This window comes from Bufo bufo, chromosome 3 (assembly GCF_905171765.1).
Source record: "Bufo bufo chromosome 3, aBufBuf1.1, whole genome shotgun sequence".
In the NCBI taxonomy this organism is placed as follows: Eukaryota; Metazoa; Chordata; class Amphibia; order Anura; family Bufonidae; genus Bufo; species Bufo bufo.
This window is the reverse complement of record NC_053391.1, coordinates 98,954,393-98,976,742: the sequence shown is the minus strand read 5'-3', so window position 1 is coordinate 98,976,742 and position 22,350 is coordinate 98,954,393. Positions and strand designations below refer to the sequence as shown.

Below are 22,350 nucleotides of genomic sequence, written 5' to 3'. Positions count from 1 at the left end.
CAGGATCAGAATATTGTTGGCCTATGCTTAGGCCATGCACAGGGCAACCAAGCCCACAAGAATCCAGAACCACATCAGTGTTCTTTAGAACCCCTGCCATAGCAATGATCCTAAACCAAAAAGTTTCTAGTCAAATAATTAAAAATACAACTCTCATGATCCAAATGGCTATACTCTGATCTGTATATTACTCATATAATGTTCTTCCGTATACATTTTTGCTATGATTTTTTTTTTTTTTGCCATAGATGGTACAATTTCACGAGGATAACAAAAACATATATTAATTAAATAGAGGAAATTCTACTGTACACCTGTTAGATGGGAAATAAAACAATCATAATCTATTTCCAGGTACCACCTCACTGAGGTCTACCAATAACCCTGTCTACTACTTTTATCATCTCCTCGCACTCCATATCCAAGACTATAGAATTTTTTGAATATTTTTTTTATTTTTAGGCCTGATGCACATGACCATACTTTTCCTCTGTGCACTGCATTTTTTGCGGATAGCACACTGACCCATTCATTTCTTTGTCCTTAACTTTCCCCCAATTGGTATTCCAACACTGCCTCCCCATGATGAACCAAAAACTCATTCCCTTATCTCTTCTGTCTACCCCTTATTCCTTTAAAGGGGTTATCTGACCCAATGCCATTTTAACTATGGCCCTGAAAGTAATTAACCTAAAGAAAAAAAAAGCCACCTATTCACCGATGCTTGGTTCCTGCACCAAGGGTCTCATCCCCACTGCTTCTAGTCCCCTGTGCATATGGTCATCACATGCACCACTGCAAAAAAAGTTAAGACAAAAGTTGACGGATAGGTAAAATAAAAAAGGTGAAAGTGGAGGGTAAAGGTGCCCGAATAAAAAAGAGTTGATGAGGATGAAGAAAGAAGCAGAAAAAGCAAAACTAACTCTCTCCTGCCTCTTAGCCCTGGGTTTAGAGAAGTAACAGGAGGACACATGCCCCCCAGTCTTCTGGTATGTCATGCATATCAGTAGTCAGAAAAGCCTTTTAATGCTTATTCAGATCAGACACAGTAATAGAATGTCATTTCAGGCTGTATGCAGCCTAAGGGCCATATGTGATATACAGCAGATGTCTGCTGAAATTATTTTACAACATGTTGAACATCTCATTGGTCAGTCATTGGAAATAGATGTTATTGATTGTGCACACATTGAAACCGTAGACAACAAAAAGCCATCTTTCCATCATACCAATATATTGACTTGGAAGACTAGACTTAAATTAAGTGAAGGAACCAAAGCAATAGATGCACAATGTGTGGTGTTGACCATACATCACTCTTATCTTGCTCTTTATCCCATATAATACCTCATTCACACATCAGTGATTTCCATCAGTGATTTTGAGCCAAAACCAGGCGCGGCTCTAACCACAGAACAGGTGCAGATCTTTATCTTATACCTTATGTCTGTGGAGGCTCCAGTCCTGGTTTTGGTTTATAATCACTGATGGAAATCACTGACCAAAACATTGATGAGTAAATGAGGCTTAATAATGTATCATGTTCAGCCTTAAGTTAAAATTTTCTCTAACATTGAGATTTCTATTCTAAATATACAAGTTATGAAGGATGGTGGATATATACAAGTTACAATTAAGACATATACTGGTATGTTTCAGGTATTGGTCAGTTACTCAGTTGTAATTAATACTCATGGGCTTTTTAATGGCAAATGATGATAGATGGTAGATGCCCAACCAACAGTGCTCGATAGGATAAGCATGCACATTGGGCATTGAAACCACTTAATCTACCATCTCTATCTGTAGAGGGTCAGACAGAGCTACTACGTCTAGTAACTGTACATGAAATTAACTCAGTCGTAGCTTCCTTTCCGTCTGGTAAGAGCCCAAGCCCAGACGGGTTTCAAATGTAAAATTATAAGACATTTAGCAACATTTTGACTCCACACTTGGTCTATATGGGTAACTGCCTGTTACAGGGCTGTTCCATTCCACACAGTATGCTTGAGGCACACATTACCATTTTCCCAAAAGAGGGGGAAGGACCCAGGGGACTGTTGGAGTTATCGTCCCATATAACTACTCAGTGTGGATGTCAAAATTTGGCCCAAGCTGTTGGCCATTAGGCTTAGCCAAAGTTCTCCCCGTCTCATATCAGGTGAACAAGTGAGATCCCAAAACCACCCTCTTAGGCTAGTTGCACACTAGCATTTAGGATCTGGCAGGCTCTTTTCTCTCTGCATACTGGTATTGCCGGAAGCTTGAACATCCCCCTCCGACACCATTAACTATAATGGGGACCAATAGAGATCCGGCCGCAACCCGGCAAATATGCCAAGAATCGAAACCGTTGTGCATAGCAAGCACATAGCAAGCACTCTTTTCTTACTTTGATGATTTGTCCAACTCCAAAGTGAACGTTGACAAATATGAGATTTTGAACATTACTCTACCTGCAGAAGTAGTCTCAGATTTCCTCCCCTTTTTCATGGCGATTGACCTTGATGAAATACCTGAGGATTCAACTAACTAGTGACCCCAGTGATCTCTATAAAGAAAATAACTTACCCCTACTGTTTCAGAAGGTACTGTCAGATTATAATCACCCAGTGATATCTTGGATGAAACGTAAGAACCTGATGAAAATGTATTTCCTCCTGAAACTCCTCTATGTCATGCAACTTTTACCCATACTTGTTCTGTAGACATTTTTCACCACTGTGAAATGTATGTTATCTACTTTTCTATGGAAAAAGAGACACCTAAGATTGGCACACTCTATACTGATGAGGAAGCATAGCTTTGCAGGATCTTGATATTTATTATTGAGCTATTATCTTGTCGAGATTCATTCAACTACTGGCCCCAAACCTCCCAAACCTAAACTTTCAATTGGAGCATGTATGGACATGCGTGATTTTTTATAGCTTCCATCATGTGCTGGACTCCCTTTGAGTTTTTGTTTAATTATCTGACAACGCGGTAAAGTTATGGCACTGGAACTCCATTGTATGTTAACCTAAAAATTCTATAAAAATTCCAAAAAACAAAACAAAGATATATATATATATATATATACACACACTAGGCAGAAACAACCTTAAAAGGGGTTCTCTTAAAACTTCTGTTTATATCTGTCATTAATTGGAAGAAAAATCCAGCTCCACGTCTAAGCAGGAAATACTATTTATTGATGCGGTTAAAATCTTCATACAGGACATGTCATGAGGAAGGACCAAAATTGCCATATGGTCTGAAACGCGTTGACGAAACTGTCCTGTATGAAGATTTTAACCGCATCAATAAAAAGTATTTCCTGCTTAGACGTGGAGCTGAATTTTTCTTCCAATATTTGTTCAACTGCAACCAGGTGCGATATCCTTGCTCTTCTAGCAGAGGAAGAGGTGAGAGCTGCCTTTACCATTATTGTTCATATCTGTCATTAAAGTATATAGAGGAAGGTCTCCTGCTCCAGATTCCCCTCTGAGCCAGAATGATGGACCCAGCACTCCAACGCTTTACATAGTCAGTCATTCATTTTATATGACTTCCCCTGGTGATGACTTGAGGGGATCAGAGAAGTTGTCTTCAAAAGGAGGTCTAGGGGTTATGGTTGGCTGTCAAATATACAAACACACATACTATGGCAATTTTATAGAAGATCAATTAAATTCAAATGACTTGAAACTAAATTTCCAATTTTTTCTCTACCCAGTTTATTATATGCAGCTTTATGTCCAGTCCTCCGGAGCTACGTCTTTTTAACTACAAATATCCAGACTGGTCCGTTGTGCTTGGTTATTGTATTGGTACATCTTCATTCATCTGTGTGCCAATATACATGGTATATCGGCTGTGTAGCACCCCTGGTTCATTAAAAGAGGTAAGAAAGGACACAGTTGCTCTAAAGGTGCCCATCCATACACATAAGGGTATAGTCAACTGGTCAGCCAACTATCTTATGTGTATCGGGGTGTGCCGATTCTCATTGTTGGGGTACAGGAGTATCGGACATGTGGATTACAACACCTGATCGCTTTGTTCTCAAGGGAGATAAGCGGTCACCAGAGGTGTCTAGCAGCAGCTTACTCCCCTCTACCCATTGAGAACCCATGTTTGCTCAATTGAATTGCACATGCATATTTGTGGGGGAGCGAGAAGAATAGTGGTGCGCAAAAATATTGCTATCGAGATTGCATGGCCACCTGTAGAATAATGAAAGTTTACATTTTGTGAGATTAATATATAGTTTTGCTGAAAAACCTCTAAGCCAAGTTGTACTGAATCTTTTCCCTATATACACTGCTCAAAAAAATAAAGGGAACACAAAAATAACACATCCTAGATCTGAATTAATTAAATATTCTTCTGAAATACTTTGTTCTTTACATAGTTGAATGTGCTGACAACAAAATCACACAAAAATAAAAAAATGGAAATCAAATTTTTTAACCCATGGAGGTCTGGATTTGGAGTCACCCTCAAAATTAAAGTGGAAAAACACACTACAGGCTGATCCAACTTTGATGTAATGTCCTTAAAACAAGTCAAAATGAGGCTCAGTAGTGTGTGTGGCCTCCACGTGACTGCATGACCTCCCTACAACGCCTGTGCATGCTCCTGATGAGGTGGCGGACGGTCTCCTGAGGGATCTCTTCCCAGACCTGGACTAAAGCATCTGCCAACTCCTGGACAGTCTGTGGTGCAACGTGACGTTGGTGGATAGAGCGAGACATGATGTCCCAGATGTGCTCAATTGGATTCAGGTCTGGGGAACGGGCGGGCCAGTCCATAGCATCAATGCCTTCGTCTTGCAGGAACTGCTCACACACTCCAGCCACATGAGGTCTAGCATTGTCTTGCATTAGGAGGAACCCAGGGCCAACCGCACCAGCATGTGGTCTCACAAGGGGTCTGAGGATCTCATCTCGGTACCTAATGGCAGTCAGGCTATCTCTGGCGAGCACATGGAGGGCTGTGCGGCCCTCCAAAGAAATGCCACCAAACCATTACTGACCCAATGCCAAACCGGTCATGCTGGAGGATGTTGCAGGCAACAGAACGTTCTCCACGGCGTCTCAAGACTCTGTCACGTCTGTCACATGTGCTCAGTGTGAACCTGCTTTCATCTGTGAAGAGCAGAGGGCGCAGTGGCGAATTTGCCAATATTGGTGTTCTCTGGCAAATGCCAAACGTCCTGCACGGTGTTGGGCTGTAAGCACAACCCCCACCTATGGACGTCGGGCCCTCATATCACCCTCATGGAGTCTGTTTCTGACCGTTTGAGCAGACACATGCACATTTGTGGCCTGCTGGAGGTCATTTTGCAGGGCTCTGGCAGTGCTCCTCCTGTTCCTCCTTGCACAAAGGCGGAGGTAGCGGTCCTGCTGCTGGGTTGTTGCCCTCCTACGGCCTCCTCCACATCTCCTGATGTACTGGCCTGTCTCCTGGTAGCGCCTCCATGCTCTGGACACTACGCTGACAGACACAGCAAACCTTCTTGCCACAGCTCGCATTGATGTGCCATCCTGGATAAGCTGCACTACCTGAGCCACTTGTGTGGGTTGTAGACTCCGTCTCATGCTACCACTAGAGTGAAAGCACCGCCAGCATTCAAAAGTGACCAAAACATCAGCCAGGAAGCATAGGAACTGAGAAGTGATCTGTGGTCACCACCTGCAGAACCACTCCTTTATTGGGGGTGTCTTGCTAATTGCCTATAATTTCCACCTGTTGTCTATTCCATTTGCACAACAGCATGTGAAATTGATTGTCACTCAGTGTTGCTTCCTAAGTGAACAGTTTGATTTCACAGAAGTGTGATTGACTTGGAGTTACATTGTGTTGTTTAAGTGTTCCCTTTATTTTTTTGAGCAGTGTATCTTCTCAGCTCCTACTGCTCTATCACATGCTGCCTCTTTACATATTGTCCCTGCATTCTCATCATGCTATATAACAGTATACACACAGTGTTTCTGGTCCTACCCATTTCTCACTTGTCTTGCATCTTTTTATTGTGAAGTACCATAATTTTTTGTGTAGTCCTGTAATGCATTCTGCCATTTAAAGGGTCACTAACTTTTTAAAAAACTTTGATATGTCAAAAGTTTAGATCAGTGGGGGTCTGGGTGCTGAGACTCCCCTCCTTCTACAGATTGGTGGGGGTTTCCGCACTCAGAACTCCACCAAGCTAAACTTTTAAGGTTACTGAACCTTTAAGTGACAAAAAAAGAGTCTCCTATAGCAGATAGAACTTCCTGTGACCACTTCAGTACCTAAATGTGTATGAACCTAAATGGTGGTCACCATACAGGAAGTTGAGTGGTTGCCAGGCAGCCTGAAAAAAAAACAAAAAAAAACACAGCCTGCAGAAATATACATACATTTTTGCAAAAGTATGTAATGCTTTTTAAGGCTACTTTCACACTGGCGTTTTGGTTTTCCATTTGTGAGATCCGTACAGGGCTCTCACAAGCGGTCCAAAACGGATCAGTTTTGCCCTAATGCATTCTGAATAGAAAAGGATCAGTTTGCCTCCGATCAGTCTCCATTCCGCTTCGGAGGCGGACACCAAAACGCTGCTTGCAGCGTTTTGGTGTCCGTCTGACGAAACTGAGCCAAACGGATCCGTTCTGACACAAAAGTCAATGGGGACGGATCTGTTTTCTATGACACAATCAGGCACAATAGAAAACGGATCCGTCCTTCATTGACTTTCAATGGTGTTCAAGACGGATCAGGACGTCTTGGCTATGTTGCAGATAATACAAACGGATCCGTTCTGAACGGATGCAGATGGTTGTATATCTGAATGGATCCGTCTGTGCAGATCCATGATGGATCCGCACCAAACGCGAGTGTGAAAGTAGCCTTATACTAGTTTTATACAACCAATGCAATGGAGTATTTTAATATATCTCAGATAATCAATGGAAATTTTAAATGGTATGGACATTTTTGGGGTCAATGTTTTATTATTGCATTATACTTATCGTGGGCTAAATAGAAATCATTTTTCCATTTGGTATTTATTAAACATTTTCAACAATTTGTCTTCTACAAGCAGTGGTCCCCAACCTTTTTTGTGCCAGTGACCAGTTGCACACAAAACTATTTTCTCGTGGACCGGTGGCGGGGGTCGTTTTAGATTTAGGGTGAGGGATGTGTGTGTGTGGGGGGGGACGGTAATTCAAAACACAGTAATTAATAAACCAATCAGTGACTTACAAATGATGTCTCCTCTGACTGGAGTTGTTCTCTTTTTCCACAACTTCTTTCTGTATAACTGGAAGAATAACTCCTTTTATGTCCCTACTTAGTAATCATCCCCATTTAGGCCCCAGTAGATATAATTCACCCCCTAGTAGTGTCCTATGTACATATGGCACCCCCAGTAGTACATATGACACCCCCACCCCCCTCTTTATATATAGTGCCCCCAGTAGTGACCTCTTTACATATAGTTCCCCCCAGTAGTGCCTCTTTACATATAGTGCCCCTCAGTAGTGGCCTCTTTACAAATAGTGCCCCCCAGTAGTGGCCTCTTTACATATAGTGCCCCCCCAGTGGTGGCCTCTTTACATATAGTGCCCCCAGTAGTGGCCTCTTTACATATAGTGCCCCCACCCCAGTAGTGCCTCTTCATATATAGTGTCCCCTAGTAGTGCCTCTTTATATATATAGGAGGTGAGGCCTTCAGCCTATGAGGCTAAACAATGGGGCACAGGAGCCAACAGTTCCTGTCCCCACCGTTCAACACCAGACTCCCCGCAGACCAGCACCAGATGATCGCTGGCTGGGGACCGCTGTTCTACAGCCTTTAGTTTTATTGCATCTGCAGACTGTTGCTTCTGGTTCTCAGTGAATCTGTCAGAGAGGTTCTCTGAATGCTCCGTCTGTAGCCCTTCACTCCTTAGAGTTCATAAACACTGAATTAAGCCATATTCTTATTAGTTTAGTAAGAATTTAACTCAAATAAGTGTTTGAGTTGTCAAGGGCTACAGATCGAGCTGTCAGAGCAGATCTCTAATGGGCTTCACTGAGAAGCAAAAGCAACAGTCTGCAGATGTAGTGAAGCTGAAGGCTGTAGAAGACAAACTATTGAAAATATATCATAAAGACCAATCAGAAAAATTCAATACAATAATTAAAAAATTGCCCCAAATGTGTCCATGGTGCTTAATTTTTTAATGATCTAATTTTTCCCCCTTAGTTAACAGTGAGATTCCCTACAATATTATTTTGTGACTAATTTGAAACTAAACACAAAAATCTGCTGCTAATTAAAGTCTCTTCCATTTTTGTCTCCTGATAGCGTTTCATTAAGAGTATAACCCCAGAAACAGGAACAGAAATACCACTGGGAGCTATTCATATGAATGCTGTGTAACCCGGAAAAAACCATTGCCCTTTCTTGTTTGCAGACAACGCACCCCATTCTGTGCCTAAGAAAAACTTTGTAAACTTCAGACTGTCTATGGTTCAACCACCTACTTTGCAGTGGATCATACCAGAGAGGCAGACTGGGCACAGGTTATGTCTCTAAAGTTCTAGCACCGACAAGTGCAGGGTCCAATTCAAAGAATATTAAATGTCCATCCATGATTGAACTGCAGCATGCATGTCTTATGCTGTTGGGAACATGGTCTTATTTGTCTAGAGGGCACAATATTCTCTAACATAAGAGCAAACTAATCATGATAGCTTAACTTGTATTAGTAACTGATATGCTCCATGAAGCACCAGAGGCAGGAGCACCATATCAGAATCGAAGTGCATGGTAATACAAAGATACACAGAAGTAATAAAACAGATAGTCACCAACCATAAAGCCAGTCAAAATAATAGAGAAGCAGATCCATAAAAAACAAAACAAATGAAAGATGGACTTACCATTAATGATGTTTACGTATGATAGGTTTCTGTGGAACACCCATGCTGCTAGCCAGATGCTCTAAGTTGCTGTATACAGAAATACGTTCAACTCATAGTCCATGGTCTAGAGGACAGTACATACAAGATCTCAGATCTGTAATGGGCGAGCAGTAAAACATAGGAAAGGAAACCCTGATATTCCCTAAAGGCCTAGGCCTACCCCAGATAACCATTCTGATAAGGGCCAACCATTTGGTAACCTGTACCTAAATGAATCCTTATGATTCCCTATATCCAATGAAATGTTCTTGTATAGATCTGTGTCTTTATTCTTTTGGCTACCTGTATTACAACTTATGTATGTCTACATGTTGATGTTTGTTGTGTGCTATCATGATAGGTTCCTGACCCTTCTACTGTCCAAATTGCAGGTGGGAGAAAGAAAGGTATATGTGCCCTACCCCTGAGTATGCTGGTGATACCTTCTGAACCCCTTCTGGTCACACCTTCAAGAGCATGCTCTAATTAGTGTTCTCAACACAAGTAACACTGATATTGTCAGTCTTATAATAGCTCTCAAAACACCCGTCATTTGTCTGCCAGTGTTATTTCACCCCTTGATACCAGCCCCATCATAAAGTACTTACAAATTTACAATGGTTTCTCATTTGTGACATTTGCATGCAACATTCACAGTCTATCTCAATCTCAGTCACATTGGTCAACCACCCAAAACGTTCAGTACTATCATAGGCGGAAAGGTGTAAGGGAGGATTACTTATAAACGGCAGAGTTAGATTTAACAGACCTGTTACACTGTAATACAAGGCACATGGAGCTATAGTAGAGTTACCACAGTAAGTGCCCTGTTATGGCTCCATACAACTAGCAGGTTGTAAGGAACCATAGAACGCCCATGTGCATGAGGCCTGTAAAGCTACATTCAAATCTGGGGCATCAAGGATCCAGCACTCACTCTATGGGGTCCAGCAGTGTGCGGCACTATCCGGCTATGCCAGATCCAGATAACTGGGATGTCTGGAATGCCGCAGATGTGAACATAGCCTTACTGGTCTACTTTGAACTGCCTCATAGTGAGTAGTATTAGAAAATATTTTAAAGTATATTTAATATATCATAACAGTTTATCTATATATTTTTATATTACCGTATATTGAGAAAGATGCTAGACTGCACATCGTTGTCTGGAGAACACTGCATATGAAGTGTAATGATTACACCTAGTACAATTTGCGGGCATTTTATTTTCATATAAATTATTTTTTTCTGCTTTTAATTACCATAAAATATATGTGAAATAAATATAATAGACGAAACCTGGTAACTCTTTAGATAAGTATATTTAAAGAGGACCTGTCACCCCTCTCCTGACATTTTTATTTTTGCAACCACTTCCATTCTCCATGTAATACCAATTTTGAAGCATCTATTCTTATGACTCCATGTTGTGCCATTCTTGTATTACTACTGCTAGAAGTTTACAAATAAATTGCCAGCAGTCTGCAGTAAAGGTACTGCTGGGTGTTACCACCAGTAGCGGGTGTGTCTGATGCTGTCCAATTAGACTGTTCAGGGACACAACCTCAACTGGTAACACCCTTCTGTACCTTTACTGCAAGCTGCTGATAACTCATTCATAACTACGTCTAGAAATAACAAAGCAATGGCACAACATAGGGTCTTAATAATAGATGATCCAGAAATATTATTCCGTGGGGAATGCAAGGAGTTACTAAAACAGATATGTCAGGAAAGGTGACTGACAGCTCCTCTTTAAGCTTCGATGGAACATTCTATTTTAAAGCACACGCTCGCCGATCAATTACATATATCCATATTGCAACTTTCCCGCTGAAGACAAGCATTTTAGATGTGGTTAGCTGTATAATACTGTATGCTGTAAAATGTGTATTGAAGTCTACCCCATTTGTAAAGTGTACAACTTGACCTAAGATCTGGATAGTGTGCTGCTTTGTGGATTTCCTTTTGATGATGCTGTTATGCCATGTATGTTGTATCTTATTCATTTCCTACACAATCATGAGACTCGGAAGCTTAGGATGACTGAGCAATGAAAGATTTTTCATTGATGTCAGAATATACACTCATTGAAAGAAAAATAATAACGCACCAAGGAGGAGTTTGAATTGAATGAAACTTTATTTGTCTGCGAAAACTAGCCCCATGTTGTTGCTGGGTCCAAACTAACAGACCGGCCAACACAAGTAGGCATGGACAACAGCAGTAGGCAGGGCCTGCAATACTGTATTGGTGCACAAACTACTGCTCCCACAGAACCAAATACACAGTGTAGCACAAAATACTGCCGGCCTCACCACAGTATTTAACTGTATCACCTTCCTGAGGACAATGATACAGTTGAGTTTAGGAGGGCACCAGCGGCCATTGGGCAGGTGCATAAGTACTTGATGCTCCTAGCATTAATTAATGCTGAGAGCATCAGATCCTTTTGTGGCCGGCGGCTGTGAGGAGGGCGCAGGATGCCCACTGGATGTAGGCTCTACGAGAAATTTCCCTGTAGGTTGTATGGCCAGTCGTTTGGGGAAAATTATACAATTAAAAGGAGGCTCTAGGACCCTTTTGGCCCCCCTCTAGCCTGGATACAAGATGAGATATGGTTGGGCATGGAGGCATACACATTCCATATGGCATCCTGTGGCACATTTTCCCACAGATATTTCAGCTGGGCCTGTAGATCCTACACACTTGTAGGTTGTCAAAGATGGTGTCCTAGCTGGTCCCATAAATGCATAAACAGCGATAAATCTGGCAACTGGGCCAAGGAAGTGTTACAAACTGACAGAGACATTCCTGCCATGAGAGGCAACCCAATTTGGCTGCAGGATGTCCTGGACAGATCACTGAGCTGTTAGTGTCCATCTTATCACTTCTAGGGGTAACCGACTGTTGTATGTAGTGGCTCTCCAGATCATCATGCCAGCAGTTGGGGCAGGGTGGCTCTCCACAGCAAAGGCAGGAATTGAAGCGCTCACCAGGGGACCTTCATACTCGGACTTAGAACAGTCGGATCCCAAACAGATGATATGGTTCTAGTCCATAGTAGTACAGGATTCTCAATTACGACACCACTGGAAATAAAGCCTACGGTGGCTGGCTATCAATAGCTGGACACATAAGACGCACCATGACACCAAACCTCCTTCTGCTAAGCACCTGGAAAACATCTGGGCAAAGACAGTGGTGTGTAATGAAGGTGTCATCTGTATCTGGATGGTGGAAAATTAAACCGTGGGAGCTTCTTGTGCTTGGCGGATCATGCGGTCCTCTCTAGTGTTCTGTGTGGGTGATCCGGCCTGCTCACCCTTTGTGCCATAACATAACCACTGCTCCCAACACCTCCTAACAGCTGGGTCAGAGACCTAGATGGTGGGCAATTTGTCAAAATGACCATCCTGCTTCTTTCAATCCAATGATGTGCCCCCTCTCAAAGTTGGTCAACTGAGAAAAATGTCTTTGAGTGTGTTGTAGAGGCAAGTCTAGTAGTCAACGATCTCTCACCAAGATGTACACTACCCAAAGTTGGCTTCTGAGAGCCTTTTAATAGGGCACTGGGGGGAGCACTTTTATGCCCTCTTATGGCAGGACCCAGTGTCTAATCAGGCCACAATTGTAATCATTGACATATCTGCCTGAGACATAACTGCATGCCGAGTTTCACAGCAATCTCACATTTCTCTCTGGATGTTATTTTTTTTTGTCAATGACCGTGGTTATTTTTGAGGCTGTCCCATGAGGATAGGACGTGTGTATATATCCTATTAGGCCATATAATACTGTACTTATAAAAGGCAGGGGAATTGAACCTCAACAACCAATATTGTCTTTGGTTATGGGAAAAATGAAGAAGCAAATGTCTCTTAAAGGGAACCTGTCACCGGGATTTTGTGTATAGAGCTGAGGACATGGGTTGCTAGATGGCCGCTAGCACATCCGCAATATCCAGTCCCCATAGCTCTGTGTGCTTTTATTGTGTAAAAAAAACAATTTGATCCATATGCAAATTAACCTGAGATGTGTCCTGTACGTGAGATGAGTCCAGCGTGAAGGAGCCCAGCACCGCCCCGCATCCTCAGAATCTCCTCCTTGCTCCCCGACGTCAGAAAGCCAGAGAGCCGTAATCTTGCGATGCGCGACCTAGCGCATGCGCAGTGTCGTCATAGTGTTCCTTCCCTGTGCTGGCATCAGCCTCAGGGAACGAACTGCGCATGCGCTAGCTCGGGCATCGCGAGATTACGGCGCTCTGGCTTTCTAACGTCGGGGAGCAAGAAGGAGATTCTGAGGATGCGGGGCGGTGCTGGACTCATCTCACGTACAGGACACATCTCAGGTTAATTTGCATATGGATCAAATTGTTTTTTTTACACAATAAAAGCACACAGAGCTATGGGGACTGGGTATTGCGGATTTGCTAGTGGCGATCTAGCAACCCATGTCCTCAGCTCTATACATCAAATCCCGGTGACAGGTTCCCTTTAAAAAAGTGGAAATGGCAGGTGGTCAGGACCCAGATCTAGGGAAATTTAGTGCTCGGTGTGGTCTATATATTCAGAAGGTCCTGAGTTAAGATGCCAGTGAAGATCTATGGGGTAAATTTGAGTTCAGTGATAGATAACTTAAAATCAGAAGCAATTCATTACTTGAGATCAACACCTAGTAAGGGTAAGGCTATGTAATTGTATTAATATTGTGCATGAAAATGATATATAATATTGTAAAATTGCATAAATAAAAAAAATTATAGAGGGGGCCCACTGCCTGTGATCCCTTTCTAGAAGCCAGAATGGAAAGAGCATTTGCCATTGTTGTAACCCACGACTCGCCATTTGGTTACACTGTGGGTCACACATTTGAAATGCATGGATAGATGTGGACCCCCCAGTGGACTTGTGTCCATCAGCTGTTCGCTAGGCTAGATTCAGTTCAGCAAGGGGGGGGGTGTCTACAATGGACGCCCAGCATTCTGTGTAGCAGCTTCATAGTACATGCACTTACAGCCGCCACATCAAGCAAATAGCAATGTTATATCTATCCATAAACACAGAGGAAGATGGCCAAAGAAAGAAACCGTTCAAGTGGCCTTAGTTCCACCGTTACTGTAGTGTGGGTATAGACTTTATGTATAGTACACAGCAGTAGGATCTAAGGGCGGCTCATATGCTGTTGCCACCAATCTCCCCATTAAAAAATGAACACTCAGAGCAGCTTGTTAGGATCCAAGGCATCATTTCATGTTATTTAAAATTGGAAGATCTTAATACAACAGGAAAACATAAAAGAAGTACAGTGAATCAAATGTGCAATCCTCATCATTAGATCTGATTCTGTAATATTATATAACCATACAAGAAAAGCCAAACTGCTGATGTATAGATTGTTATGGTACTGAGCAGCCTCTGATAATGTATAGCTTACAAAAAGGACAAAGTCTCTAGGCTCTCATGTATGGATTTGACCCAGCTATGTCTGTACATGACTGGTCATTGCTGATCCTGCCAATGGTGCCATGATGCCTGTCATACAACTAGCAAATACAAAAGCCATACCCTTCAGCGGCAGAACTATAGGCAATGCAAAGATTGCAGTCCTACTTGGCTCTGGAACTTTAGGGGGCCCGAAGGGTCCTTTTGCCCCGTATGAGGAGACGAATACTCAAAATAATCTGTAATAGATGGGGCTCCTGGTACAGATTTTGCACTGGATTTCAGGAGCCTCAAGTTACACCACATTACTGAACGGTTCATGTATGTACATTGTGACTCATTGAGGAAATATATAGGTTGTGCAGGAAGAAATACAAAGGAGTAATCATGAATTTACATTAAAAAGGGTTTGTAGCCCAAGGACAAGAATACCACTGTTTCTGTGGAAAACGTTAATTTATTATTCAGCATATCATTTTTACAGAATCTGAAATGGTGACCTACAGATCCATTTTCTTTCCTCCTTTGTCTTATATGGGGGAACAGTCACTCTGTAACAGGAAATTTGATTGCCAGTGATCTGCAATTTTTCACAGTTTATAACTAATTATGAATAATAAATAAATGGTACCTCAAGTGTAACTGTCATTTTAGTTTATTTTTAAAAGGATTTTCCAAGATTTTGTTACTGATGACCTATCCTCTGGATGTCTGATTGGTGGGGGTCCGACACCCGGGACCCCGCTGCTCAGCTGTTATGAGAAGGCAGCGGCACTCCTGTGAGCGCCGCTACCTTCTTGCAGCTCAACAAGCACAGCGCCATACATTGTATAGTGGCTGTGTTTGGTATCGCGCTCAGCCCCATTCACTTGAATGTGGCTGAGCTGTGCCTAGGCCATGTGACACATGAACGTGTCGACCTAGGAAAAGCAGAGAGAGCGCTGCAGCGTTCACAGGAGCACGGCTGCCTTCTCAAGCAGCTGATCAGTGGGGGTCCCAGGTGTTGGACCCCACTGATCAGATACTGATGACCTATCCTAAGGATAGGTCATCAGTATAAAAATCTTGGAAAACTCCTTTAATATTTTGTAGGGACAGGGATTTTAAACCTTTTTGTAATATACTTTATTAGGAAGAGATATTTCTTTATACTAGAAAATAGGGTGTAAAAAGTCTGAGTAGTGTTGAGCGAACTTCTGTTTTAAGTTCGGCGTCTAAAGTTCAGCTTCCGGTTAGCGGAGAATCCCGATATGGATTCCGAATTCCGTTGTGGTCCGTGGTAGCGGAATCAATAATCGGCCATTATTGATTCCGCTACCACGGACCACAACGGAATTCGGAATCCATATCGGGATTCTCTGCTAACCGGAAGCCGAACTTTAGACGCCGAACTTAAAACAGAAGTTCGCTCAACACTAAGTCTGAGCGTTACTAAGTAAAGTCTGTCTTCAGTCTTCAGTTCTGCGGAGCGGTGAAGACACCTGCATGTAACATACATATCTACCCCAGTCCCTAGTACATGCCCATCACCCTGCCTATCTGACTTGTTACACACAAGCGTCTTCAGCATTTAGTAGCACTGAAGACTGAAGACACTCTCCTTAGTAACACTGTTAGAACTTTGCTAAGAAGGCTTTTTACAGAAGTCCAAAGAAACATCTTTCCCTAATAAAGTATAATATGAAAATGTTTAATATCCCTGTTCCTAAACGGAAACGTCAGTTACACTTTAATTCATCAGGTCAATGATGACAACTACGGATGAGCGAATCGACTTCGGATGAAACATCCAAAGTCGATTCGCATAAAACTTTGTTCTAAGGCTACTTTCACACTTGCGGCAGAGTGATCCGGCATGCAAACGGACAGCATTTGTAGACGGATCCAGATCAGTCTTACAAATGCTTTGCAAGAACGGGTCCATCTCTCCGGATGTCATCCGGAGAAACGGATCCGTTATATATCTTTTTCACATTTTTACCATGCGCAGACCGGAAAGGACGGATCCGGCATTGCAGTATTTTTAATTTTTCAATGTAAATTAATGCCGGCATTCTCGCAACTGATCCGGAATTTTGGACGGAGATAATACCGCAGCATGCAGTCACTGAACTGAAGACATCCTGATGCATCCTGAACGGCTTTCTCTCCATTCAGAATGCATGGGGATGAAACAGATCAGTTCCCCTATGACGGAACTCAGCGCCGGAAAAGAAAAAGGCTAGTGTGAAAGTACCCTAATACTGTACAGGGCAGGAGCTCGGTACAGTATTAGAATGTATTGGCTCTGATTAACCAAAGTTATTGCTTCACGAAGTCTCACGAGACTTCGGGTAATAACTTCATAAATGAATTTGTACTGTAAAAAAACATTTCCCCGGTTCGGATTCAAGTGGTACCTTGGAACCGAACCTGAGTTCGGGATTTTTTTTTTAATATTATTAAAATTATTGCTGTCATTTCATTTTTATGACCTTATTGTGCTTGTGTATTCAGACTTTCTGAAGGCTAGCGTGAAGAGAGACATGTGAAGGAGTAATATATGATGACTGCAAGATCCACTACGTTTTTGTTTTCTCTCTTTGTAGTGTATAATCATAGAAACAGAAAGGGGCTAGATACATAAAACTGTATTTTTTCAGTTTTTTTTTTAAACAAGACTGCAAGGTTTCTTCCTTTTTTATTTTAGGAGCATACAGTAGATGCCATCATAAAGGTGGTCATAACCTGTACAATAATACTCTTTATAAAAAAGAAACATCCTTAAATTCCTGGAAGATATTTCATAGTAAATGTGCGTAGATTAGTCGTTAGTTTAAATATATAAGCAGAAAACATTGGATTTTGAGATCGCTTTGCATTCCTTTTTTGGCAGGTGGTGAATTTTAGGATCAAATATTCCACCTTTACAAGTAACCCCGGCAGACTCAGCTATGAAAAGAGACAGCTGTTAGATAGTATAGACATTCATAAATAGCTGTACATTATGCTACTTTTGTATGGTTTGTCTTGCACTTGTTGCCAAGTGGAACAGTTTATTTTCCATTGAATTGGTATGCGTGTGTGCACACGTCCTCTCAAGTAGTAAGCAAGATACAGAAATTTTTAAAGGGGTTGCCCAGCGTTTTTTTTTCCACTTTTTTTTAATCCATAATTACCTACTCCTTGCCTCTCCTTTCCACCCTCCTGGCTTCTTTCCCTGGACTTCTGCTCACCATCTGAAAACTTGTAGATGGATGGGGTTACCTGTGCCACTGCAGCCAATGTATGGCCTCAGCAGTGACGTGTGTCCAAACAGCACGTGACCCAGAAGTGATGTGCCACTTGGGGACATGTCACCACTGAGTCTAGTCATTGGCTGCAGCGGCACAGGTAACCCCATCCATCTGGAAGTTTACAGATGGTGACCTTCAGTCCAGGGAAAGAAGCCTCGGGGCAGCGTCAGGAGGTGAGAGTTAATAGAAGAAGCAGTCCATATCTTCTGCCATCATCATTTATATCAGTTGTATAGATAAGCCAATGTTCATATGTTATCAGAATGTTTGCCCCATGTCTCATCAAAAAGTTATCCAAACACTGTGAATAATTCATCTACAATACAACAGCTGTTTGAGCGGATATTGAGCTCTTATCTAGATAGAACTGAACTGTTAACCTTGGCATCACGCGCCCACTGAACCAATAATGAGAATTTAAAGGGAACCTGTCAGACCCCTAATTCTGCCCGCTTAGCGACAGACATTTCAGTGCTTTGTTTGGGAGATCTAGCATCTTATTCTATTCCTGACATTAAGAAGTCCGATAAATTCCTGAGCTGTTGGCTCCCTCCACCTTCCTGCTGTTGAGACATTTTTTCCTATGGACACTAATGGGGAGAAAGCTGTCAATCTTCTGAATTCAGTACGTCTGTCACTACTTTATGCTGCTCTCAGAGAGGGTAGCATAAAGGGTCTAAGGGGTTGACTTTTAAAGGGAATATATCATTTAAAACCAATTTAAATCAAGTTTTTATGTTGAACAATTTTTGGGTATTTTTAATATTTTTCCATATCAGTATCTATACTGAAAAAAATCTTAAAATTGTGCAGTTTTTCTGATGGTCACTAGAACTAAAAATATGTCAAGACTTTTTGTATAGAGACAAGGAGTAGATTCTGACCTCTATGGGAGAGTTTTCTAGACATGATCTGCGGCTTATACAGAGGTCCTTGTACAGGGAGGGGGTAGATAGGCTGTGATCATCATCTACTGTGAATGGTGAATTTTGTGTAATCTATACAGAGGTGTTATGTCATTTTAATCCTGCCTATGATGATAATGAGATACCTGCTAAAAATAATCTGTACAGAACAGGATGTCTCATCATAGATTTAGGTCTAGTGGCCAGTGCTTAATGTTGCAGGATTTTATGATTAAAAATAAAAATAAAAATATATAAACAGTGATTTGAAAAATATAAAAAAATTCCTCCAAAATAAAAATATAAATGTTTTTAACATAAAAATTTGATTTAAACAATGTCATTTTCTGACAACACATTCTATTTGAGGGGTTTCCCAAGAATAATGCTTCCCAATGAGTGCCATGTGTGTCACACCATACCCAGGTGCATGCTGAGAGGGTTAAAGTAGACAAGACGAAAGTTGGAAATATGGTAGGTGAACAAACTAAAGTGTTTATTCAAATATTGATGTTAGGCCTCTTTCACACTTGCGTTGTTGGGATCCGGCATGCACTTCCGTTGCCGGAGGTGCCTGCCGGATCCGGAAAAACGCAAGTGTACTGAAAGCATTTGAAGACGGAACCGTCTTCCAAATGCTTTCAGTGTTACTATGGCACCCAGGATGCTATTAAAGTCCTGGTTGCCATAGTAGGAGCGGGGAGCGGGGGAGCGGTATACTTACAGTCCGTGCGGCTCCCGGGGCGCTCCAGAATGACGTCAGAGCGCCCCATGCGCATGGATGACGTGATCACATGGATCACGTGATCCATGCGCTTGGGGCGCCCTGACGTCACTCTGGAGCGCCCGGGGAGCCGCACGGACGGTAAGTACACTGCTCCCCCGCTCCCCACTACACTTTACCATGGCTGTCAGGACTTTAGCGTCCCGGCAGCCATGGTAACCACTCTGAAAAAGCTAAATGTCGGCTCCGGCAATGCGCCGAAACGACGTTTAGCTTAAGGCCGGATCCGGATCAATGCCTTCCAATGGGCATTAATTCCGGATCCGGCCTTGCGGCAAGTGTTCCGGATTTTTGGCCGGAGCAAAAAGCGCAGCATGCTGCGGTATTTTCTCCGGCCAACAAACGTTCCGTACCGGAACTGAAGACATCCTGATGCATCCTGAACGGATTACTCTCCATTCAGAATGCATTAGGATAATCCTGATCAGGATTCTTCCGGCATAGAGCCCCGACGACGGAACTCTATGCCGGAAGACAAGAACGCAGGTGTGAAAGAGCCCTAATTAAATGGGTTGTCTCTGGTTCATGTGTGATTAGGGCATATAGACATTACAGATGGGATCCCTCCTTCCCATAACCCCCCTCTATGGGGCAGAATATAGCTCCCACTCTGGAAAACGTGTCCCATCTGTTCATTACATGGTCAGTCATTCATTTTAATGTTAGGCTAAATTTCCCCTTCAGCAGCTACTACATTGAACCAGTAAAATGTTTATTTTGCTTAAAGGGAACCTATCACGTTGCACTTGATGTCTGAGCTGCTGGCAGCATGTTATAGAGCAGGAGGAGCTGAGCAGATTGATATATAGTTTTTTGGGAAAAGATTCAGTAAAACTTGTATTTCATTGATTTATATTCCTACTCATTCTGGGCTTTGAAGTCCAGGAGGCGGTCCTATCAGTGATTGACAGCTCTCTCTGTATACACAGTCATAGAGGGCAGGCTGTCAATCACTGATAGGACCGCCTCCTGGACTTCAAACCTCAGAATGAGCAGGACTTTAAGTGTACAAATTACAAGTTTTACAGAATCTTTTCCGACAAAACGATATATCAATTTGCTCAGCTCCTCCTGTTCTATAACATGCTGCCTACAGCTCAGACACCAAGTTCAATGTGACAGGTTCCCTTTAATATCAAATCTTGCAGTAAAGGGTCAACCTAGAAACCATGAGCATTTATCAGGGCTCAGGTCATGTTAGTATCTTCGATTCAGTGTGTGTACCTTTAATACCCTAAGGTGCAAATCGAATAATTATTAAAAATGAACTGAGAAGAGAATGTATCATGATAAAAAGATAGGATCTAACTGAATGGTTGCAAGTGGCGTTTTTACGTTGCCCTCGCCCTTTTTTCCAAAAGGGGGGCATGATGAGGGCAGGAAGGAGCGTGGCCAGTAGACATGACAAATTTATCTTCATTTACACCAGTTTTCTGGCACAAATGAAGCCAGAAATCTACAGCAGCTCAGAACCCGACAGAAAGTGCTTTGATCTCCCCCTATGTGCTCCGTATGGACCAGGCTTCACCACATGTATGACACCTAAAGGGTGTTTGCAATAATAGAAGAAAGAAGTTTCATCGTATATTCCTATAATAAAGTTCCCATAGTGTAAACTGACTCATGTATTACCTATTTACCCCTATACATATAGCTAGCAACCAAATAAATTGTAACAAAAGACTAAAAGCCTCATTCACATCTCTGCGGCAGATTGCGTTAAAAAAGCCACAGTCATATTACAGATCAGGAAAATGGATTAAACGGTGCCGATGGGAATGTAGCCTCATATAAGTGAAATGGCAAATCTATATTCACTCCAGAGCTATAGATCCATTCACATGTGAAGACCGTGCGGTTTATCTGGGAAGGCGTCAGTATCATTAAACTGCCTCTAAACGTTCCAAAATCACAAGAATCACTGATCCAGGTGCCAGTCCCAGCCCAAAGAGTGGATGTATTGAAGTGATTGCCGTGTGGGATACAGCGATATATACTTATTATAATTAATAAGCATTGAGCACATTCCTGGTGACCTGCATTTAGTCCAATACTAAGAGTTTCTAATACTAGTCTGTACAGAATACATCATGTCCCACTGTCAGCCGTCCATAATAAATACTTCATGGCGTCCCTTTCACAGAATATATCTTTTTGAAGACTGTTATTCCATGTGCAATCAGATTGCTGATTCTTTATAATAGCACAATCACTGTGTGCACTGTGATACTATGAGCTGGATCTATGTGAAAAGTGTGCGTCCAAAGCCATCCTGGGGTTTCGCAGAGATACCAGCTGTTGGTATATATACATATATTTATATATATAATTGTGTTGAACGGGAATAGTAAAGCCTTTAGTCGAGCATGTAATTGGAGTTCTGTCTGTACATATCTATATATTCTATTTGTTCACCTGTACATTATGTATCTGTATTAACTTATGCAGCCATTCCACTTCTGAATGTTCCAAGACGGATTGTAAATCATCAGTATGTGCCTTGTATTGTAACTGTTACTGTAATAAATTTACTACCATAATAAATATATCGACATACCGCCTGGTCTCATGTTTGTTAGAGAGTATTTGCTTGTTCTTTTTCATACATACTTTTTACACACTGTGAAAGGCACCTGCAATTTGATGTGTGTATATAGGTAACAGGTGATATCATGATAGAGTGACCAATGGAGTAGTCTTTCCCTCCCCTTGGTTTCTGAGAGGAAGGGTCAGTACACATATTAATATAGCTCTCCTTCGTGATACATTGTTACGATTAAGGACGAGATGTCTGAAACGCGTTAACGATCACTGCATACGATGTGGATGTGTCTGCTGTTTTATATATATTGCAATAAAGGAGAAGTTTTAAGAGGACCTTCATTCTATTCTGAAGCCATTTTCTTCATTTTTTGCACTATTTGCTTGTTCTGCCTGCATAGTCCCAAGACTGCCGCACCAAGACATAGTCCTAAGACAATGTAAAGTTATGCACATGGGAAGGAAAAATGCAAGTCACCTGTACA

General features: G+C 42.0%; 1 protein-coding gene and 1 long non-coding RNA gene across 2 annotated transcripts in view; both read left to right on the top strand.

The window, feature by feature from the left end:
• Positions 1-11,063, top strand: part of SLC6A4 (solute carrier family 6 member 4) — a 113,697-nt gene extending 102,634 nt beyond the window's left edge. The window contains exons 13-14 of the mRNA XM_040423394.1: positions 3,719-3,886; positions 8,318-11,063. Of these exons, the coding sequence (XP_040279328.1) occupies positions 3,719-3,886; positions 8,318-8,392 (243 nt within the window). The 3' untranslated portion in view covers positions 8,393-11,063. The remainder of the gene's footprint in view (positions 1-3,718; positions 3,887-8,317) is intronic.
• Positions 11,064-16,736: 5,673 nt separating this feature from the next.
• On the top strand, positions 16,737-22,350 carry LOC120994663. The gene is made up of 3 exons (XR_005777451.1): positions 16,737-17,272; positions 17,898-17,900; positions 22,340-22,350. It is a non-coding gene; the product is annotated as an uncharacterized LOC120994663 (long non-coding RNA).